Source organism: Bombina bombina, chromosome 4, assembly GCF_027579735.1.
Source record: "Bombina bombina isolate aBomBom1 chromosome 4, aBomBom1.pri, whole genome shotgun sequence".
Lineage (NCBI taxonomy): Eukaryota > Metazoa > Chordata > Amphibia > Anura > Bombinatoridae > Bombina > Bombina bombina.
Window position 1 is genome coordinate 1003289268 of NC_069502.1, and position 19687 is coordinate 1003308954.

The 19687-nt window shown below is 38.6% G+C and overlaps 1 protein-coding gene across 3 annotated transcripts in view; it reads left to right on the forward strand.

Annotated features, from left to right (window-relative positions):
• Positions 1 to 19687, forward strand: part of AFTPH (aftiphilin) — a 272901-nt gene that overhangs the window by 176523 nt on the left and 76691 nt on the right. For all 3 annotated transcript variants that reach the window (XM_053712089.1, XM_053712087.1, XM_053712088.1), the window contains exon 7: positions 19228 to 19288. In XM_053712089.1, coding sequence (XP_053568064.1) covers positions 19228 to 19288 — 61 coding nt within the window. The remainder of the gene's footprint in view (positions 1 to 19227; positions 19289 to 19687) is intronic.

Sequence of the window (19687 nt, forward strand, 5' to 3'; positions counted from 1 at the left end):
CTCTGTGCAATATTCAGAGCTCTTCAGTCTTGGCCTCTTCTGAAGAGAGAATCGTTCATTTGTTTTCAGACAGACAATGTCACAACTGTGGCATACATCAATCATCAAGGAGGGACTCACAGTCCTCTGGCTATGAAAGAAGTATCTCGAATTCTGGTTTGGGCGGAATCCAGCTCCTGTCTAATCTCTGCGGTTCATATCCCAGGTATAGACAATTGGGAAGCGGATTATCTCAGTCGCCAAACGTTGCATCCGGGCGAATGGTCTCTTCACCCAGAGGTATTTCTTCAGATTGTTCAAATGTGGGAGCTTCCAGAAATAGATCTGATGGCGTCTCATCTAAACAAGAAACTTCCCAGGTATCTGTCCAGATCCCGGGATCCTCAGGCGGAAGCAGTGGATGCATTATCACTTCCTTGGAAGTATCATCCTGCCTATATCTTTCCGCCTCTAGTTCTTCTTCCAAGAGTAATCTCCAAGATTCTGAAGGAATGCTCGTTTGTTCTGCTGGTAGCTCCGGCATGGCCTCACAGGTTTTGGTATGCGGATCTTGTCCGGATGGCTTCTTGCCATCCGTGGACTCTTCCACTAAGGCCAGACCTTCTGTCGCAAGGTCCTTTTTTCCATCAGGATCTCAAATCCTTAAATTTAAAGGTATGGAGATTGAACGCTTGATTCTTGGTCAAAGAGGTTTCTCTGACTCTGTGATTAATACTATGTTACAGGCTCGTAAATCTGTATCCAGAGAGATATATTATAGAGTCTGGAAGACTTATATTTCTTGGTGTCTTTCTCATCATTTTTCTTGGCATTCTTTTAGAATTCCGAGAATTTTACAGTTTCTTCAGGATGGTTTAGATAAAGGTTTATCCGCAAGTTCTTTGAAAGGACAAATCTCTGCTCTTTCTGTTCTTTTTCACAGAAAGATTGCTAATCTTCCTGATATTCATTGTTTTGTACAAGCTTTGGTTCGTATAAAACCTGTCATTAAGTCAATTTCTCCTCCTTGGAGTTTGAATTTGGTTCTGGGGGCTCTTCAAGCTCCTCTTTTTGAACCCATGCATTCATTGGACATTAAATTACTTTCTTGGAAAGTTTTGTTCCTTTTGGCGATCTCTTCTGCCAGAAGGGTCTCTGAATTATCTGCTCTTTCTTGCGAGTCAACTTTTCTGATTTTTCATCAGGATAAGGCGGTGTTGCGAACTTCTTTTGAATTTTTACCTAAGGTTGTGAATTCCAACAACATTAGTAGAGAAATTGTGGTTCCCTCATTATGTCCTAATCCTAAGAATTCTAAGGAGAAATCGTTGCATTCTTTGGATGTTGTTAGAGCTTTGAAATATTATGTTGAAGCTACTAAGTCTTTCCGAAAGACTTCTAGTCTATTTGTTATCTTTTCCGGTTCTAGAAAAGGCCAGAAAGCTTCTGCCATTTCTTTGGCATCTTGGTTGAAATCTTTAATTCATCATGCTTATGTCGAGTCGGGTAAAACTCCGCCTCAAAGGATTACAGCTCATTCTACTAGGTCAGTTTCTACTTCCTGGGCGTTTAGGAATGAAGCTTCGGTTGATCAGATTTGCAAAGCAGCAACTTGGTCCTCTTTGCATATTTTTACTAAATTCTACCATTTTTATGTATTTTCTTCTTCTGAAGCAGTTTTTGGTAGAAAAGTACTTCAGGCAGCGGTTTCAGTTTGAATCTTCTGTTTATGTTTTTCATTAAACTTTATTTTGGGTGTGGATTATTTTCAGCAGGAATTGGCTGTCTTTATTTTATCCCTCCCTCTCTAGTGACTCTTGCGTGGAAAGATCCACATCTTGGGTAGTCATTATCCCATACGTCACTAGCTCATGGACTCTTGCTAATTACATGAAAGAAAACATAATTTATGTAAGAACTTACCTGATAAATTCATTTCTTTCATATTAGCAAGAGTCCATGAGGCCCGCTCTTTTTTGTGGTGGTTATGATTTTTTTGTATAAAGCACAATTATTCCAATTCCTTATTTTATATGCTTTTGCACTTTTTCCTTATCACCCCACTTCTTGGCTATTCGTTAAACTGAATTGTGGGTGTGGTGAGGGGTGTATTTATAGGCATTTTAAGGTTTGGGAAACTTTTCCCCTCCTGGTAGGAATGTATATCCCATACGTCACTAGCTCATGGACTCTTGCTAATTACATGAAAGAAATTAATTTATCAGGTAAGTTCTTACATAAATTATTTTATTTTTTTCCCATAAAGCTGTTTTTATGTAAGGTGGTTTACCCATGGAAAATAATTGGTTTGTCAAATAAAACATTATGTAGTGTTGTGGTAAACTTTACTACATGCTTCTGTTGTCATATTTAACTGTATTGTTGGTTTTATTAGACTCTAGCTATGTTCTTTAGGGGTCTCTTTTGCCACCCACATAGGACATAATGTTACTTGCTGATGTTGGGGATATTCCACTATAGTTCTTCAGTGGATTGTTTTCTTTTGTTATACTTTCCGAATGTACCCTGTGCATATGATCCTGTCCTTATGAGTATACAGTCTTGGTGTATCGTTAGGTTATATGCTTCTTATTACTGGAGCTTATTAGGGGCAAGGATTTAAATGTCTGTTTATGCGTTTTATTAACCTTCTTTTTTATTTAACCTCTTCAGAGGGGCAAGTGTTAATGATTGTAACAAAGTTTTGATATAAACATAAAGTCACATGATTCCACCACTGGGGTCAAATCCTGGGAAATTGCCAGTGCTTTTAGGACGGCATGGAACGTCCTAAAGGCGTCTAGGGGTTAATGCTTTTTAGTACAACATTTTTCTGTGTTTTCCTTATACTCAATTTAAACAATGTATTACTAGTACAAGGAATAACACTGCAGGTGTTAATACTACTGAAGCACAAGCTGTGTTGCTTATGGGGTTTGGCTGCTCAGACAGCTAACACACCAATTTCAGTATTTCTGTATGGTTTTCCTCCTTTTGTATCTGAAATGGATCTGCTTCTTTTGCTGTGCTGATAACTGCAGCTGCATTTCACTTTTTCTGGTAAATTGGTTCATGTCATTACTTTGTTTTAACGTAAATAGAGGGCCCAGGAGCTTCTGTAACTCCTTGGAGGATTATAATTTTAGCAGAGTTTTTCAAGTATTATTTATATTTGTTTCCAAGGTTGACAAATCTATTTGAAGTTTAGGAACCAACAAGAAAAGAGTTTTTGTATTTAGATTTGTGAAAAAGTGAAATATATTAAACCGGCTGCTGAGATTTGTCCTAGGCTGGTTCATGCTGTTTGCAAGGTTTTGGTTATTGTGAAAAGACAGTGTAATATTTTGTTTTTTGTCGCAATTCCTGCAACCATCTTAAATACTATTCTAGTTGCTTCATGTCCATTCCCTCTGCCTTGCAAGAAACATACATGACCTCCATATTAAAGTGACTTTAAACACCTTGTAATTAAGACATTTCTGTTGCTATAGAATAACACATCAGCCAAGTCTAAACATTTTAAAACAAATTAACATCCTTTTACAGCAATTATTTTTCACTAGCCAAACTCCACCCATCATTAGCTTTACTTGGTGGAGCCCATCTGGACTTTAGTCTCTAGATAACAATGCTAGCTACAGCCTTAAAGTTAATATAAAGTTCTCTTTTTTGCAGTTGTTATCTGTTAAAGCTATTTTGTGATATATATGTGAGAAGTCAGCAGGGTGCTTTTCATGTTGTGAGAATTAGAAATTGCTCTATTTCCAGAGCTGAATGACATAAAACAGGGACAAAATAAATAATGAAAAGATATTGCAAATTTTGTTTCATTACAGATAACTAAACATTTTATATAAACATATCAAGGTGTTTACTGTCCCTTTAATATTTAACTTGAATCTTTAGGGACTTTGTTATTTCAATATGTCTGTGATGCTTATATGGATACATTTTCTTTAGCTGCTAAGTCTACAGCTTTCTCTGCTTAGGGACATGACTTTTATATATATATATATATATATATTATTTTTTTTATTTTATTTTTTCTCAAAGATGGTGCAGATTGCAATGTTTGGAATTACTAAAATCTCATTGGCAGGTACTTATTTTATCAATTGCACTCCATTCTCTTGGTATCCATTGTTAAATAGCTGTGCTAGATACACTCAGGAGTGTGCACATATCTTGAGCACTGTATGGCAGCAGTGTTTGCAACAATGTTTATAATAATTGTATAAGTTTTAAACGTTTTGTGTGTATATAATAACAATATATTAAATTTATATTTCTCCAACATTGGTGTGTCCGGTCCACGGCGTCATCCTTACTTGTGGGAATATCTCTTCCCCAACAGGAAATGGCAAAGAGTCCCAGCAAAGCTGGCCATATAGTCCCTCCTAGGCTCCGTCCACACCAGTCATTCTCTTTGCAGTTGCACAGGCAACATCTCCACGGAGATGGTTAAGAGTATGTGGTGTTTAGTTGTAGTTTTTTATTCTACTATCAAGAGTTTGTTATTTTAAAATAGTGCTGGTATGTACTATTTACTCTGAAAGAGAAAAAGATGAAGAATTCTGTTTGTGAGAGGAAGATGATTTTAGCAGACAGTAACTAAAATCCTTTGCTTTTTCCACATAGGACTGTTGAGATGAAGTAACGTCAGTTGGGGGAAACAGTTAGCAGACTTTTCTGCTTAAGGTATGACTAGCCATATTTCTAACAAGACTGTGAAATGCTGGAAGGCTGTCTTTTCCCCTCATGGGGACCGGTAAGCCATTTTCTTAGTCTCAAGCAGAATAAAGGGCTTAATATGGGCTATAAAACTGGTAGACACTTTTATGGGCAAAATCGATTGCTTTATTTGGGCATTTTATACATGTTTATGCTGGTATTTCACACTTATAAACTTGGGGAACGTTTTTTAACGTCAGGCACTATGTTAGACACCTTTTCCAGTCAGGAAGGGCCTTCCCAGTTGTAGGCTGAGCCTCATTTTCGCGCCATTACTGCGCAGTTGTTTTTGAGAGCAAGACATGCAGATGCATGTGTGAGGACCTGAAGATAGTTGGAAAAGTTCCTAGAAGGCGTCATTTGGTATCGTATTCCCCTCTGGGCTTGGTAAAGTCGCAGCAAAGGCTGTAGCTGGGACTGTAGAGGGGTTAAAACTGTAACCGGCTCCGGTTTCGTTATTTTAAGGGTTAAAGCTTACTTTTAATGCTTTAAGAGACTGTGGTGAAATTTTGGTAAATTTTGAACAATTCCTTCATATTTTTTCACATATTCAGTAATAAAGTGTGCTCTGTTTAAAATTTAAAGAGACGGTAACGGTTTTGTTTTAAAACGGTTTTTGTGTTTTACTGACAAGTTTAAGCCTGTTTAACATGTCTGTGCCTTCAGATAAGCTATGTTCTATATGTATGAAAGTCAATGTGTCTCCCCATTCTAAATTATGTGATAATTGTGCCAAAGCGTCCAAACAAAGTAAGGACAGTACTGTCACAGATAATGAAGTTGCCCAAGATGATTCATCAGATGAAGGGAGTAGACATGGTTCTACATCATCTCCTTCTGTGTCTACACCAGTTTTGCCCACGCAGGAGGCCCCTAGTACTTCTAGCGCGCCAATGCTTATTACCATGCAACAATTGACGGCTGTAATGGATAACTCCATAGCAAATATTTTATCCTAAATGCCTGCATATCAGAGAAAGCGCGATTGTTCTGTTTTAAACACTGAAGAGCAGGAGGGCGCTGATGATAATTGTTCTGTCATACCCTCACACCAATCTGAAGGGGCCATGAGGGAGGTTTTGTCAGATGGGGAAATTTCAGATTCGGGAAAAATTTCCCAACAGGCTGAACCTGATGTTGTGACATTTAAATTTAAATTTGAACATCTCCGCGCACTGCTTAAGGAGGTGTTATCTACTCTGGATGATTGTGACAACCTGGTCATTCCAGAAAAATTATGCAAGATGGACAAATTCCTAGAGGTTCCGGTGCACCCCGACACTTTTCCTGTATTCAAGCGGGTGGCGGACATAGTGAATAAGGAATGGGAGAAGCCCGGCATACCTTTTGTTCCCCCTCCTATATTTAAGAAATTATTTCCTATGGTCGACCCCAGAAAGGACTTATGGCAGACAGTCCCTAAGGTCGAGGGGGCAGTTTCTACTCTAAACAAGCGCACTACTATTCCTATCGAGGATAATTGTGCTTTCAAAGATCCTATGGATAAAAAATTGGAGGGTTTGCTTAAAAAGATTTTTGTACAGCAAGGTTACCTTCTTCAACCCATTTCGTGCATTGTTCCTGTCACTACAGCAGCGTGGTTCTGGTTCGAGGAACTAGAAAAGTCGCTCAGTAGAGAGACTCCATATGAGGAGGTTATGGACAGAGTTCACGCACTTAAGTTGGCTAACTCTTTTATTTTAGATCCCGCTTTGCAAATAGCTAGATTAGTGGCGAAAAATTCAGGGTTTGCAATTGTGGCGCGCAGAGCGCTTTGGCTAGAGTCTTGGTCAGCGGATGTATCATCCAAGACAAAATTGCTTAATATCCCCTTCAAGGGTAAAACTCTCTTTGGACCAGAATTGAAAGAGATTATCTCAGACATCACTGGGGGAAAGGGCCACGCCCTCCCACAAGATAGGCCTTTCAAAGCCAAGAATAAGTCTAATTTTCGTTCCTTTCGTAATTTCAGGAACGGACCGGGCTCTAATTCTGCATCCTCTAAGCAAGAGGGTAATACCTCACAGACTAAACCAGCCTGGAAACCGATGCAAGGCTGGAACAAGGGTAAGCAGGCCAAGAAGCCTGCCGCTGCTAACAAAACAGCATGAAGGAGTAGCCCCCGATCCGGGACCGGATCTAGTGGGGGGCAGACTCTCTCTCTTTGCTCAGGCTTGGGCAAGAGATGTTCAGGATCCCTGGACGCTAGAAATAGTTTCTCAGGGTTATCTTCTGGAATTCAAGGAACTACCCCCAAGGGGAAGGTTCCACATGTCTCACTTATCCTCAAACCAAATAAAGAGACAGGCATTCTTACATTGTGTAGAAGACCTGTTAAAGATGGGAGTGATACACCCAGTTCCAACGGCGGAACAAGGAATGGGATTTTACTCAAATCTGTTTGTAGTTCCCAAAAAAGAGGGAACTTTCAGACCAATCCTGGATTTAAAGATCCTAAACAAATTTCTCAGAGTACCATCGTTCAAGATGGAAACCATTCGAACGATTCTACCCACAATCAAGGAAGGTCAATTTATGACTACCGTGGATCTAAAGGATGCGTATCTACATATCCCTATCCACAAAGAACATCATCAGTTCCTAAGGTTCGCCTTTCTGGACAAACATTACCAGTTTGTGGCCCTCCCATTCGGGTTAGCCACTGCTCCAAGGATTTTCACAAATGTACTCGGATCCCTTCTAGCGGTTCTAAGACCAAGGGGCATTGCAGTAGTACCGTACTTGGATGACATTCTAATACAAGCGTCGTCTCTTTCAAAGGCAAAGGCTCACTCAGACATCGTTCTGGCCTTTCTCAGATCTCACGGATGGAAGGTGAACATAGAAAAAAGTTCCCTGTCTCCGTCGACAAGAGTTCCCTTCTTGGGAACAATAATAGATTCCTTAGAAATGAGGATTTTCTTGACAGAAGTCAGAAAGTCAAAACTTCTAAACGCTTGTCAAGTTCTTCATTCTATTCCTCGTCCTTCCGTAGCTCAGTGCATGGAAGTAGTAGGATTGATGGTTGCAGCAATGGACATAGTTCCTTTTGCGCGAATTCATCTAAGACCATTACAACTGTGCATGCTGAAACAGTGGAATGGGGACTATACAGACTTGTCTCCAGTGATTCAAGTAGATCAGAAGACCAGAGACTCACTCCGTTGGTGGCTAACCCAGGATCACCTGTCCCAGGGAATGAGCTTCCGCAGACCAGAGTGGGTCATCGTCACGACCGACGCCAGCCTAGTGGGCTGGGGCGCGGTCTGGGAATCCCTGAAAGCTCAGGGACTATGGTCTTGGGAAGAGTCTCTTCTCCCGATAAACATTCTGGAACTAAGAGCGATATTCAATGCTCTCAGGGCTTGGCCTCAGCTAGCAAAGGCCAGATTCATAAGATTCCAATCAGACAACATGACGACTGTTGCGTATATCAATCATCAGGTGGGAACAAGGAGTTCCCTGGCGATGAAAGAAGTGACCAAAATAATACAATGGGCGGAGAATCACTCCTGCCACCTATCTGCGATCCACATTCCAGGTGTGGAAAACTGGGAAGCGGATTATTTGAGTCGTCATACATTCCATCCGGGGGAGTGGGAACTCCACCCGGAGATCTTTGCCCAGTTGACGCAACTATGGGGCATTCCAGATATGGATCTGATGGCGTCTCGTCAGAACTTCAAGGTTCCTTGCTACGGGTCCAGATCCAGGGATTCCAAGGCGACTCTAGTGGATGCACTAGTAGCGCCTTGGACCTTCAACCTAGCTTATGTGTTAACACCGTTTCCTCTCATTCCCAGGCTGGTAGCCAGGATCAAACAGGAGAGGGCCTCGGTGATCTTGATAGCTCCTGCGTGGCCACGCAGGACTTGGTATGCAGACCTGGTGAATATGTCATCGGTTCCACCATGGAAGCTACCTTTGAGACAGGACCTTCTTGTTCAGGGTCCATTCGAACATCCAAATCTGGTCTCCCTCCAGCTGACGGCTTGAAGATTGAACGCTTGATTCTATCAAAGCGTGGGTTTTCAGATTCTGTGATTGATACTCTGGTTCAGGCCAGAAAACCGGTAACTAGAAAGATTTACCATAAAATATGGAAAAGATATATCTGCTGGTGTGAATCCAAGGGATTCCCATGGAATAGGATAAAAATTCCTAGGATTCTTTCCTTTCTACAAGAAGGTTTGGATAAAGGATTATCTGCGAGTTCTCTAAAGGGACAGATTTCTGCTTTATCTGTCTTACTACACAAACGACTGGCAGTTGTGCCAGATGTTCAAGCATTTGTTCAGGCTTTGGTTAGGATCAAGCCTGTTTACAGACCTTTGACTCCTCCCTGGAGTTTAAATCTAGTTCTTTCAGTTCTTCAAGGGGTTCCGTTTGAACCTTTACATTCCATAGATATTAAGTTGTTATCTTGGAAAGTTTTGTTTTTGGTTGCTATTTCTTCTGCTAGAAGAGTTTCTGAGTTATCTGCTCTACAGTGTACTCCGCCCTATCTGGTGTTCCATTCAGATAAGGTTGTTTTGCGTACTAAGCCTGGTTTTCTACCAAAGGTTGTTTCCAACAAAAATATTAATCAGGAGATAGTTGTACCTTCTTTGTGTCCGAATCCAGTTTTAAAGAAGGAACGTTTGCTACACAATTTAGATGTAGTCCGTGCTCTAAAATTCTACTTAGAAGCTACAAAAGAGTTCAGACAAACTTCTTCTCTGTTTGTCGTCTATTCTGGTAAAAGGAGAGGTCAAAAAGCAACTTCTACCTCTCTTTCCTTTTGGCTTAAAAGCATCATCCGATTGGCTTATGAGACTGCCGGACGGCAGCCTCCTGAAAGAATCACAGCTCACTCCACTAGGGCTGTAGCTTCCACATGGGCCTTCAAGAACGAGGCTTCTGTTGATCAGATATGTAAGGCAGCGACTTGGTCTTCACTGCACACTTTTGCCAAATTTTACAAATTTGATAATTTTGCTTCTTCGGAGGCTATTTTTGGGAGAAAGGTTTTGCAAGCCGTGGTGCCTTCCGTTTAGGTAACCTGATTTGCTCCCTCCCTTCATCCGTGTCCTAAAGCTTTGGTATTGGTTCCCACAAGTAAGGATGACGCCGTGGACCGGACACACCAATGTTGGAGAAATATAAATTTAATATATTGTTATTATATACACACAAAACGTTTAAAACTTATACAATTATTATAAACATTGTTGCAAACACTGCTGCCATACAGTGCTCAAGATATGTGCACACTCCTGAGTGTATCTAGCACAGCTATTTAACAATGGATACCAAGAGAATGGAGTGCAATTGATAATGCTTACCTGATAAATTACTTTCTCCAACGGTGTGTCCGGTCCACGGCCCGCCCTGGTTTTTTTTAATCAGGTCTGATGAATTATTTTCTCTAACTACAGTCACCACGGCACCCTATGGTTTCTCCTATTTTTTCCTCCTGTCCGTCGGTCGAATGACTGGGGTGGGCGGAGCCTAGGAGGGACTATATGGCCAGCTTTGCTGGGACTCTTTGTCATTTCCTGTTGGGGAAGAGATAGTCCCACAAGTAAGGATGACGCCGTGGACCGGACACACTGTTGGAGAAAGTAATTTATCGGGTAAGCATAAATTCTGTTTTTCAACAGGTGTTTGTCATAGCTATCTGTATAGCTGACTTTTATAGGCGCACCCTTGTTTTTTCTTGCATTTTTATTATATATTAAAGGTTTGGGATTTACCTTTTGTCAAAAGGGAAGCAATGCTAAACACATTAAGGATTTTTTTGCTTTGTATATTAAAATAAAGATACCAAAAGAACGAATAAAAATTAATAGGGGTAAATTAGAGAGTTGCTTAAAATTGCATGCTCTTTCTGAATCAAGAAAGTTTCATTTTGACTAGACTATTCCTTTAACCCCTTGAGTGCTAATGACAGCTCTGAGCCATCACAGAGTTTCCCACTCTGGTGCTAATGACGACTCAGAGCCGTCACTAGCACTCTCCCACTTTGAGGGAGATCTGGGGGCTCCCACCCGCTCCTAGCCTGGCGATCAGGCCTGCATAGTGACAGGCATCGCCGGGGCTTCACGTTATGCGCGGTGACGTCACCGCAACTTTATTTAACGTTAACAATGTTAAATATAGGAGCAGGGGGCATGCTGCTTAGAAGCCTGTATCTCAGATATCTAAGCAGCTACAGACCCCCAAGACCCACCGTTGGAAAGGTAATCGCCTAACCTTTCCAACATTGTAAATCTTGGGGATCTGAAATAAATAAAAAAGAAGTTAAAAAAATATATTTGTAAAAATATAAAATAAAAAAACCCTTTAAAAAAACCTTAGCACCCAGGTGGGAAAGTGCTTAGCACTCAAAGGGTTAATATTGGCAGACTGTCTGCCAGTACCTAAGATGGTGGTACCAGTGGGGGGTGAGGGAGGGAAGAGAGCTGTTTGAGAGGGATCAGGGAGGTGTCAGGTGGGAGGGTAATCTCTACACTAAAGCTAAAATTAAACTTACAAGCTACCTGATTAACCCCTTCACTGCCGGTAATAATAGAAGTGTGGTGTGCAGCTACAGTTAGCGACCCTCTAATTACTAAAAACCAATGGCAAAGCCATGCATCTCTGCTATTTCTGAACAAAGGGGATCCCAGAGAAACTTTTACAAACATTTGGGCCATGATTGCACAAGCAATATGTAAATAATTTCAGTGAGAAACCCAAATTTTGTGAAAAAAATATTTTTTTGTGTGATTGCATTTGGTGGCGAAATGGTGGCATGAAATATACAAAAATGAGCCTAGATCAATACCTTGGGTTGTCTACTTAAAAACAAATGTATAGTTTTGACAGGTAAATAGAAAAAACAAGGCTCTATTTCTGTTAAAATGGAGTAATAGCAAAAATGCTAAATATTCTCTGGAATTTTGGGCAAGTTCTTCTCTGAAAGTCCCGGTAGTAAAGGGGTTAACTAATGTGTGAACCGAAGCTGGTAGAAAATGGAGGGGTAGGGGAGGAAAGACGCACACTCATAATAATATGCAAGCATTTTAGAAAAAGCTGCAATTAACTTGCTGTAATGCCCTTATATACATTCCTTTAATATAAAACAAGAGCTGCGGAATCTGTTGGCGCTCTACAAATAACCGATAATAATAATAATATAAAACAAGATGCTGGTAGGCAATTGAATAAAATGGTATGGGTTCAAAGTATATTTCATTCTTATATTCATTTGTTGTGGCAAGTTGACTTTCGTTCTTTCGTGCCTGTAACCAACAAATTGGGGTATGACATAAAAATAGAGATTTGTTACTTTAAGTGGAAAATATACGAAAATCTCTATGAATTTATAACAACTGAAATAAGGAAATATACTAATAATAGCTTAGGATAATGTATCAAGCACTTGGTTGACCTTTTGTTGTAAATTTGTGTTCAGTGATGTAGTAATAATTTAACAATGGTTATATTCAATTTCATTCTATATTTATTATTTTCACTCCACATAAATAAGGGGTTCACACATAAAAGGGAGCGTAAGAATTCAAAAGGGATCTTTTTCCACAAATACTACTTCATTTCTTACAGATCCTCAGGGCACTTAAAGGGACATGAAACCCAATCTTTCTTTCATGTAATTAGCAAGAGTCCATGAGCTAGTGACGTATGGGATATACATTCCTACCAGGAGGGGCAAAGTTTCCCAAACCTCAAAATGCCTATAAATACACCCCTCACCACACCCACAAATCAGTTTTACAAACTCTGCCTCCTATGGAGGCGGTGAAGTAAGTTTGTGCTAGATTCTTCGTTGATATGCGCTCCGCAGCAGGTTGGAGCCCGGTTTTCCTCTCAGCGTGCAGTGAATGTCAGAGGGATGTGAGGAGAGTATTGCCTATTTGAATTCAATGATCTCCTTCTACGGGGTCTATTTCATAGGTTCTCTGTTATCGGTCGTAGAGATTCATCTCTTACCTCCCTTTTCAGATCGACGATATACTCTTATATATATACCATTACCTCTACTGATTCTCGTTTCAGTATTGGTTTGGCTTTCTACAACATGTAGATGAGTGTCCTGGGGTAAGTAAGTCTTATTTTCTGTGACACTCTAAGCTATGGTTGGGCACTTTTTTATAAAGTTCTAAATATATGTATTCAAACATTTATTTGCCTTGACTCAGGATGTTCAACATTCCTTATTTCAGACAGTCAGTTTCATATTTGGGATAATGCATATGAATTAATCAATTTTTTTCTTACCTTAAAATTTTACTTTTTCCCTGTGGGCTATTAGGCTCGCGGGGGCTGAAAATGCTTCATTTTATTGCGTCATTCTTGGCGCTTACTTTTTTGGCGCAAAATTTTTTTTCTGTTTCCGGCGTCATACGTGTCGCCGGAAGTTGCGTCATTTTTTTGACATTTTTTTTTTCGCCAAAAGTGTCGGCGTTCCGGATGTGGTGTCATTTTTGGCGCCAAATAATGTGAGCGTCTTTTTTGGCGCTAAAAAATATGGGCGTCTATTGTCTCCACGTTATTTAAGTCTCATTATTTATTGCTTCTGGTTGCTAGAAGCTTGTTCACTGGCATTTTTTTCCCATTCCTGAAACTGTCATTTAAGGAATTTGATCAATTTTGTTTTATATGTTGTTTTTTCTATTACATATTGCAAGATGTCTCCGTTTGTCCCTGAGTCAGAAGCCACTTCTGGAAAAATGCTTAACTGAGTTTCAGTTCTACCAAAGCTAAGTTCATTTATTTTAAATGTTATAAATGTTTATCTTTAGCTATGGTTTGTAATAAGTTATTATGATATACTTTTACATGCAGATTCCATTAGTATTTATGCTTTATACATTTCCATTCTTAAGTGCAAGAAATGTTTAGAAGATTTATAAGAAATATTTTTTCTGATTAAGGCTATGTCTGACTTTGTGCCTTCTAATACGATTTTTAGGTCTTTTTCACTTCTTTTTTAATTATTGAAGTTTCAAATGACCAACAACATACTGATTTATCCTTCTCTGATGATGTTTTTTTCTCTTTCAGAAATTCTCTTCATCAGATATTGACACTAACAAATCTACTTTTTTATATAATTTTTTTATTATTAAAGTACATTTGTTCTTTGTTGAAGAGGTGTTGATTATTTTGGATATTAAGGTAACTAGTTCTTTAAGACTAGCTGACACTATTTCTTCCTTTTTATTTCTGCTGTGATTTCAGAGGTTTTCTTTCCAATTCCCCATACTAGGGAATGGAATAGGCTGAGAATTTTCTTTTATTTTTAAACTATATTCTTTGTCAGCAGTTAAATTCAATTTGGAGGGTTCTCCAATTTATTGGAGCTATCTCTACTCCTACTAATTATGCTATTGTTTTTATAGCAAAATAGTATTTATTTTCCTTTATATAGTTGTATCTTATTTTTGGAAAATTATTTAGTATCAGGTACTTTTCTTGGTCCTGTGATATTGCAATTGCTTCATTTTTTCGTTTACTTTAAGATCAAGTATCAGATCATGATTTATTTTAGCATTGTTAAGGGACAACATTTACTAGACTAGGTGCCGTTGCATTTGTCTTGTTGTTTTGCATTTTGCAAGTCCTCTGTTTTGACTGGTCCTTTAAACTGGACTATCATGCTAATGATTTCATTTGTGTCTTCATTTTATTGAATATATTCGCAAATGAGGGTTAATCTATGTCTTTAGCTATTTTAGCTAGAAGAATTCTGTGATTTTAAAAAAAAAAAAAAAAAAAAAAGAAAATCCATATTTCTTTTGTTCTAAGATAATCAATTATAATTGGATTCAATTCTTAACTGTTACTATGGGCTTCAAGATTGAGTTCTAAGACTAAAACTTTAAGCTTATACTAGTTTGGTTGTTCTTATTAAGGAACGAATCCTGAGTTCTTTCCCAAGTAACATGTTTTTAATTGGGGTTCGAAATTAGCTCCCTAATGTTGCGATGCACGTGCCGTATTCCAGCTTGGCTGGTAAGGGGCAGGTTAAGACTTCTTTGAAATTTATTTGGTTCTATTTTGTCCAAATTTCTTTGATTTTATTCCAGTAAGGCTAACACTTTCTTTCAGTGTGTTTCTGTCCTATATATTTTGGATACTGTTGAGGCATGGCTGGGTACCCATGGGGTTCAAGCGCTGCTCAGACCTGGAATCTTCTGGGGTTTTTATTCCAGTTCCTTTTCTAGGAACTGGGTTTTTGAGTTTTATTCAAACTATTTTGCCTTTTTGTGGTCATTGATAGCATTATTTGTTTTCTTTAGATACAATAAATGCGTATTCTTCATTTTTCTGTTTTCATTCAGATTATTTCCTGAGGATGCGGATTCTCATATGTTTCACTTGCTCTTCAGGACATAGTTAGAGGATCTTTTTTCAAAAGCTCTTGATTCCTCACACAAGGGTCACCTTTTTTTTTTTAGGTTTCCAGATGGTTTATGTCACTATCTTTGTCTCTATCAGACAAGGAACAATTTGTATTGGGTTCCGTCTGTCGGTACCTTTATTCTCTATTATTTCCTTCAGTTGCTATATATGCATAGAAGTTTTAACAGCATTGGATTCAATTCCCTTTGCTCATTTTCAATGGAAAGATCCTTTCCAGCTTTTTATGAGTGTTGTTTCTTCAAGAACATGGTGGGAGGATCAATTAACCAAAAAGTTTGTTGATTCCTCAGACAAGAGTAACCTTTTTTAGATTTCCAGATAGATTCAGTATCCATGACTCTGTCTCTGTTGGACAGGAGACGTCTGAAATTGGTTTCAGCTTATCGAAACCTTCAGTCTCAATCATTCCCTTCGGTAGCCTTATGCATGGAAATTCTAGGTTCTTATGACTGCTGCATTGGACGTGTTCCCCTTTGCTCATTTTCACATGCAACCTCTTCAACTCTGTATGCTGAACCAGTGGTGCCGGGATTATACAAAGATATCTCATTTAATATCTTTAAAACTGATTGTTCGACACCCTCTGACGTGGTACAGACCACCATCGTTTAGTTCAGGGGGCTTCTTTTTTTCTTCCAACCTGGACTGTGATCTCAACAGATGCAAGTCTGACAGGTTGGGGAGCTGTATGGGGGTTTCTGACAGCACAAGGGGTTTGAGAAATCTCAGGAGGTGAGATTACCAATCAATATTTTGGAACTCCGTGCAATTTTCAGAAGCTCTTCAGTCATGGCCTCTTCTAAAGAGAGAATCGTTCATTTGTTTTCAGACAGACAATGTCACAACTGTGGCATATATCAATCATCAAGGAGGGACTCACTTCTTTCATAGCCAGAGGATTGTGACTTGAATACTGGTATGGGCGGAATCCAGCTCCTGGCTAATCTCTGCGGTTCATATCCCAGGTATTGACAATTGGAAAGCGGATTATCTCAGTCGCCAAACGTTACATCCGGGCGAGTGGTCTCTTCACCCAGAGGTGTTTCTTCAGATTGTTCAAATGTGGGGACTTCCAGAAATAGATCTGATGGCTTCTCATCTAAACAAGAAACTTCCCAGGTATCTGTCCAGATCCAGGGATCCTCAGGTGGAAGCAGTGGATGCATTGTCACTTCCTTGGAAGTATCATCCTGCCTATATCTTTCCGCCTCTAGTTCTTCTTCCAAGAGTAATCTCCAAGATTCTGAAGGAATGCTCGTTTTTTCTGCTGGTGGCTCCAGCATGGTGTCACAGGTTTTGGTATACGGATCTTGTCCGCATGGCCTCTTGCCAACCGTGGACTCTTCCGTTAAGACCAGACTTTCTGTCACAAGGTCCTTTTTTACCATCAGGATCTCAAATCCTTAAATTTAAAGGTATGGAGATTGAACGCTTGATTCTTAGTGAAAGAGGTTTCTCTGACTCTGTGATTAATACTATGTTACAGGCTCGTAGATCTGTATCTAGGAAGATATATTATCGAGTCTGGAAGACTTACATTTCTTGGTGTCTTTCTCATCATTTTTCCTGGCATTCTTTTAGAATTCTGAGAATTTTTAAGTTTCTTCAGGATGGTTTGGATAAAGGTTTGTCTGCAAGTTCCTTGAAAGGACAAATCTCTGCTCTTTCTGTTCTTTTTCACAGAAGGATTGCTATTCTTCCTGATATTCATTGTTTTGTACAAGCTTTGGTTCGTATAAAACCTGTTATTAAGTCAATTTCTCCTCCTTGGAGTTTGAATTTGGTTCGGGGGGCTCTTCAAGCTCTTCCGTTTGAACCTATGCATTCACTGGACATTAAATTACTTTCTTGGAAAGTTTTGTTTTCTTTTGGCCATCTCTTCTGCTAGAAGAGTTTCTGAATTATCTGCTCTTTCTTGTGAATCTCCTTTTCTGATTTTCCATCAGGATAAGGCGGTGTTGCGAACTTCTTTTAAATTTTTACCTAAGGTTGTGAATTCTAACAACATTAGTAGAGAAATTGTGGTTCCTTCATTATGTCCTAATCCTAAGAATTCTAAGGAGAGATCATTGCATTCTTTGGATGTAGTTAGAGCTTTGAAATATTATGTTGAAGCTACTAAGAATTTCCGAAAGACTTTTAGTCTATTTGTTATCTTTTCCGGTTCTAGGAAAGGTCAGAAGGCCTCTGCCATTTCTTTGGGATCTTGGTTGAAATCTTTAATTCATCATGCTTATGTCGAATCGGGTAAATCTCCGCCTCAAAGGATTACAGCTCATTCTACTAGGTCAGTTTCTACTTCCTGGGCGTTTAGGAATGAAGCTTCGATTGATCAGATTTGCAAAGCAGCAACTTGGTCTTCTTTGCATACTTTTACTAAATTCTACCATTTTGATGTGTATTCTTCTTCTGAAGCAGTTTTTGGTAGAAAAATACTTCAGGCAGCTGTTTCAGTTTGATTCTTCTGCTTATAATTTCAGTTTTCTTCATTATAAGATTTAAACTTTATTTTGGGTGTGGATTATTTTTCAGCGGAATTGGCTGTCTTTATTTTATCCCTCCCTCTCTAGTGACTCTTGCGTGGAAGATCCACATCTTGGGTAGTCATTATCCCATACGTCACTAGCTCATGGACTCTTGCTAATTACATGAAAGAAAACATAATTTATGTAAGAACTTACCTGATAAATTCATTTCTTTCATATTAGCAAGAGTCCATGAGGCCCACCCTTTTTTGTGGTGGTTATGATTTTTTTGTATAAAGCACAATTATTCAAATTCCTTGTTTTTTATGCTTTCGCACTTTTTTCTTATCACCCCACTTCTTGGCTATTCGTTAAACTGATTTGTGGGTGTGGTGAGGGGTGTATTTATTGGCATTTTGAGGTTTGGGAAACTTTGCCCCTCCTGGTAGGAATGTATATCCCATACGTCACTAGCTCATGGACTCTTGCTAATATGAAAGAAATGAATTTATAAGGTAAGTTCTTACATAAATTATGTTTTTTCTTTAATGATTCAGATTTTTGAACAACTTTCAAATGTACTTCTATTATCCAATTTCATTCTCTTTGTATCCTAGAATAAGCAATGTAGTACTGGGAGCTAGCTGAATGCATTGGGTGAGCCAATAACAAGGGGCATATATGTGCAGCCATCAATTAGCAGCTCATGAGTCTACCTAGGTTTCCTTTTCAAAATAGGATACCTAGAGAACAAAACAAATTAGTTATTAGAAGTACATTGAAACGTTGTTCAAAATTACATGCTGAATCATTAAAGGGCCACTGTAAGTAAATATTTTCTATGCCTGTTACTAACTAACTACCCCAAATACGCTTTTTATCAATAGCATTTCATTAACATATCTCTACCGTATATCAGAAATCTTGTCTGCAAATTTAATTGTTTTCCAAACCCACTCCATGGGTATCCTTTGCTCTGTACCAATCCGTATACAATACCTAGGTTTCAAAATGGCGCTTCAAACACAAAGTTATTGGTTTAAATATTTTGAACACTCAGTGCTGAAAATAGTGGGCAGGATAACGTGACATCATCAGCGAATAAAAGATATAACTTTTAGAACGTTATGAATCTTCGTTTTGGAGAAAATATAGGTCAGTAGGTTTTAATTAATGTTTATTAACTTTAATATGTTAGTTGTTTAGCTTAAAAATTATAACAGAAAGTAATCCTTTAAAGGAATATTATACACTAGATTGTTCTTTGCATAAATGTTTTGTAGATCCATTTATATAGCCCATTTGGGAGTGTAAATAGTGTAAAACATTTCAGCAACACAAACCTAAACAAGTCAAAATAAAGTTTGACGACTCCTTTTTTTTAAACCCATGATGCAAAGCTGTGTTAGAAGTTACACTTAACATAGACTGTTTCAGCACAAATGTGCATTCCTCTGGGATAAAATATATAAATATAAATATATATATATATATATATATATATATATATAAATCTAGAATGTGTGACAACAAAAAAGCTTTATTTGAATTAAACTGTAATACTGTTCCTAGGAGCAAATAACTGTAATTTATATTGGAATGGCATGACCTATTATTTTTCTATTTTTGCAATCTTTTGCAGGAATCCCTCCCACCCATCCAGTTTGACTGGAGTAGCAGTGGCCTTACCAACCCGTTAGATGGTACGTCTCTCCATAGAGCCTCTAGCGCCAGAACTAGACTTAAGAAAGCATCAGAGTACAGACCCACTTCTCCATGCTGATCTTTCCTTTTGCCTTTTTAGTGTTTTGAAAATTCAGGCTTTCTTTCTGCTTTAACATAATACAAAACGAGCTGTATTCTATTCTAGGAAGTAGCACAAATACTTATTCTCTCTGCAATGCTCTGCTCATTAGCATAAAATCAGCTTCCTGTGTGTCCTTTTTACAGTAAGTTTAAATCTATTCTGCATATACTTTAACTCTTTATGGAGTTACATTATAATATATTTATTTTATATTCCACAATGCAGAGCCAGGTATGTTTACAATCACTGTAATGGTGTGTTTTTATTTTCCCCCCCTCTTTTTTTCTCTTTTTCT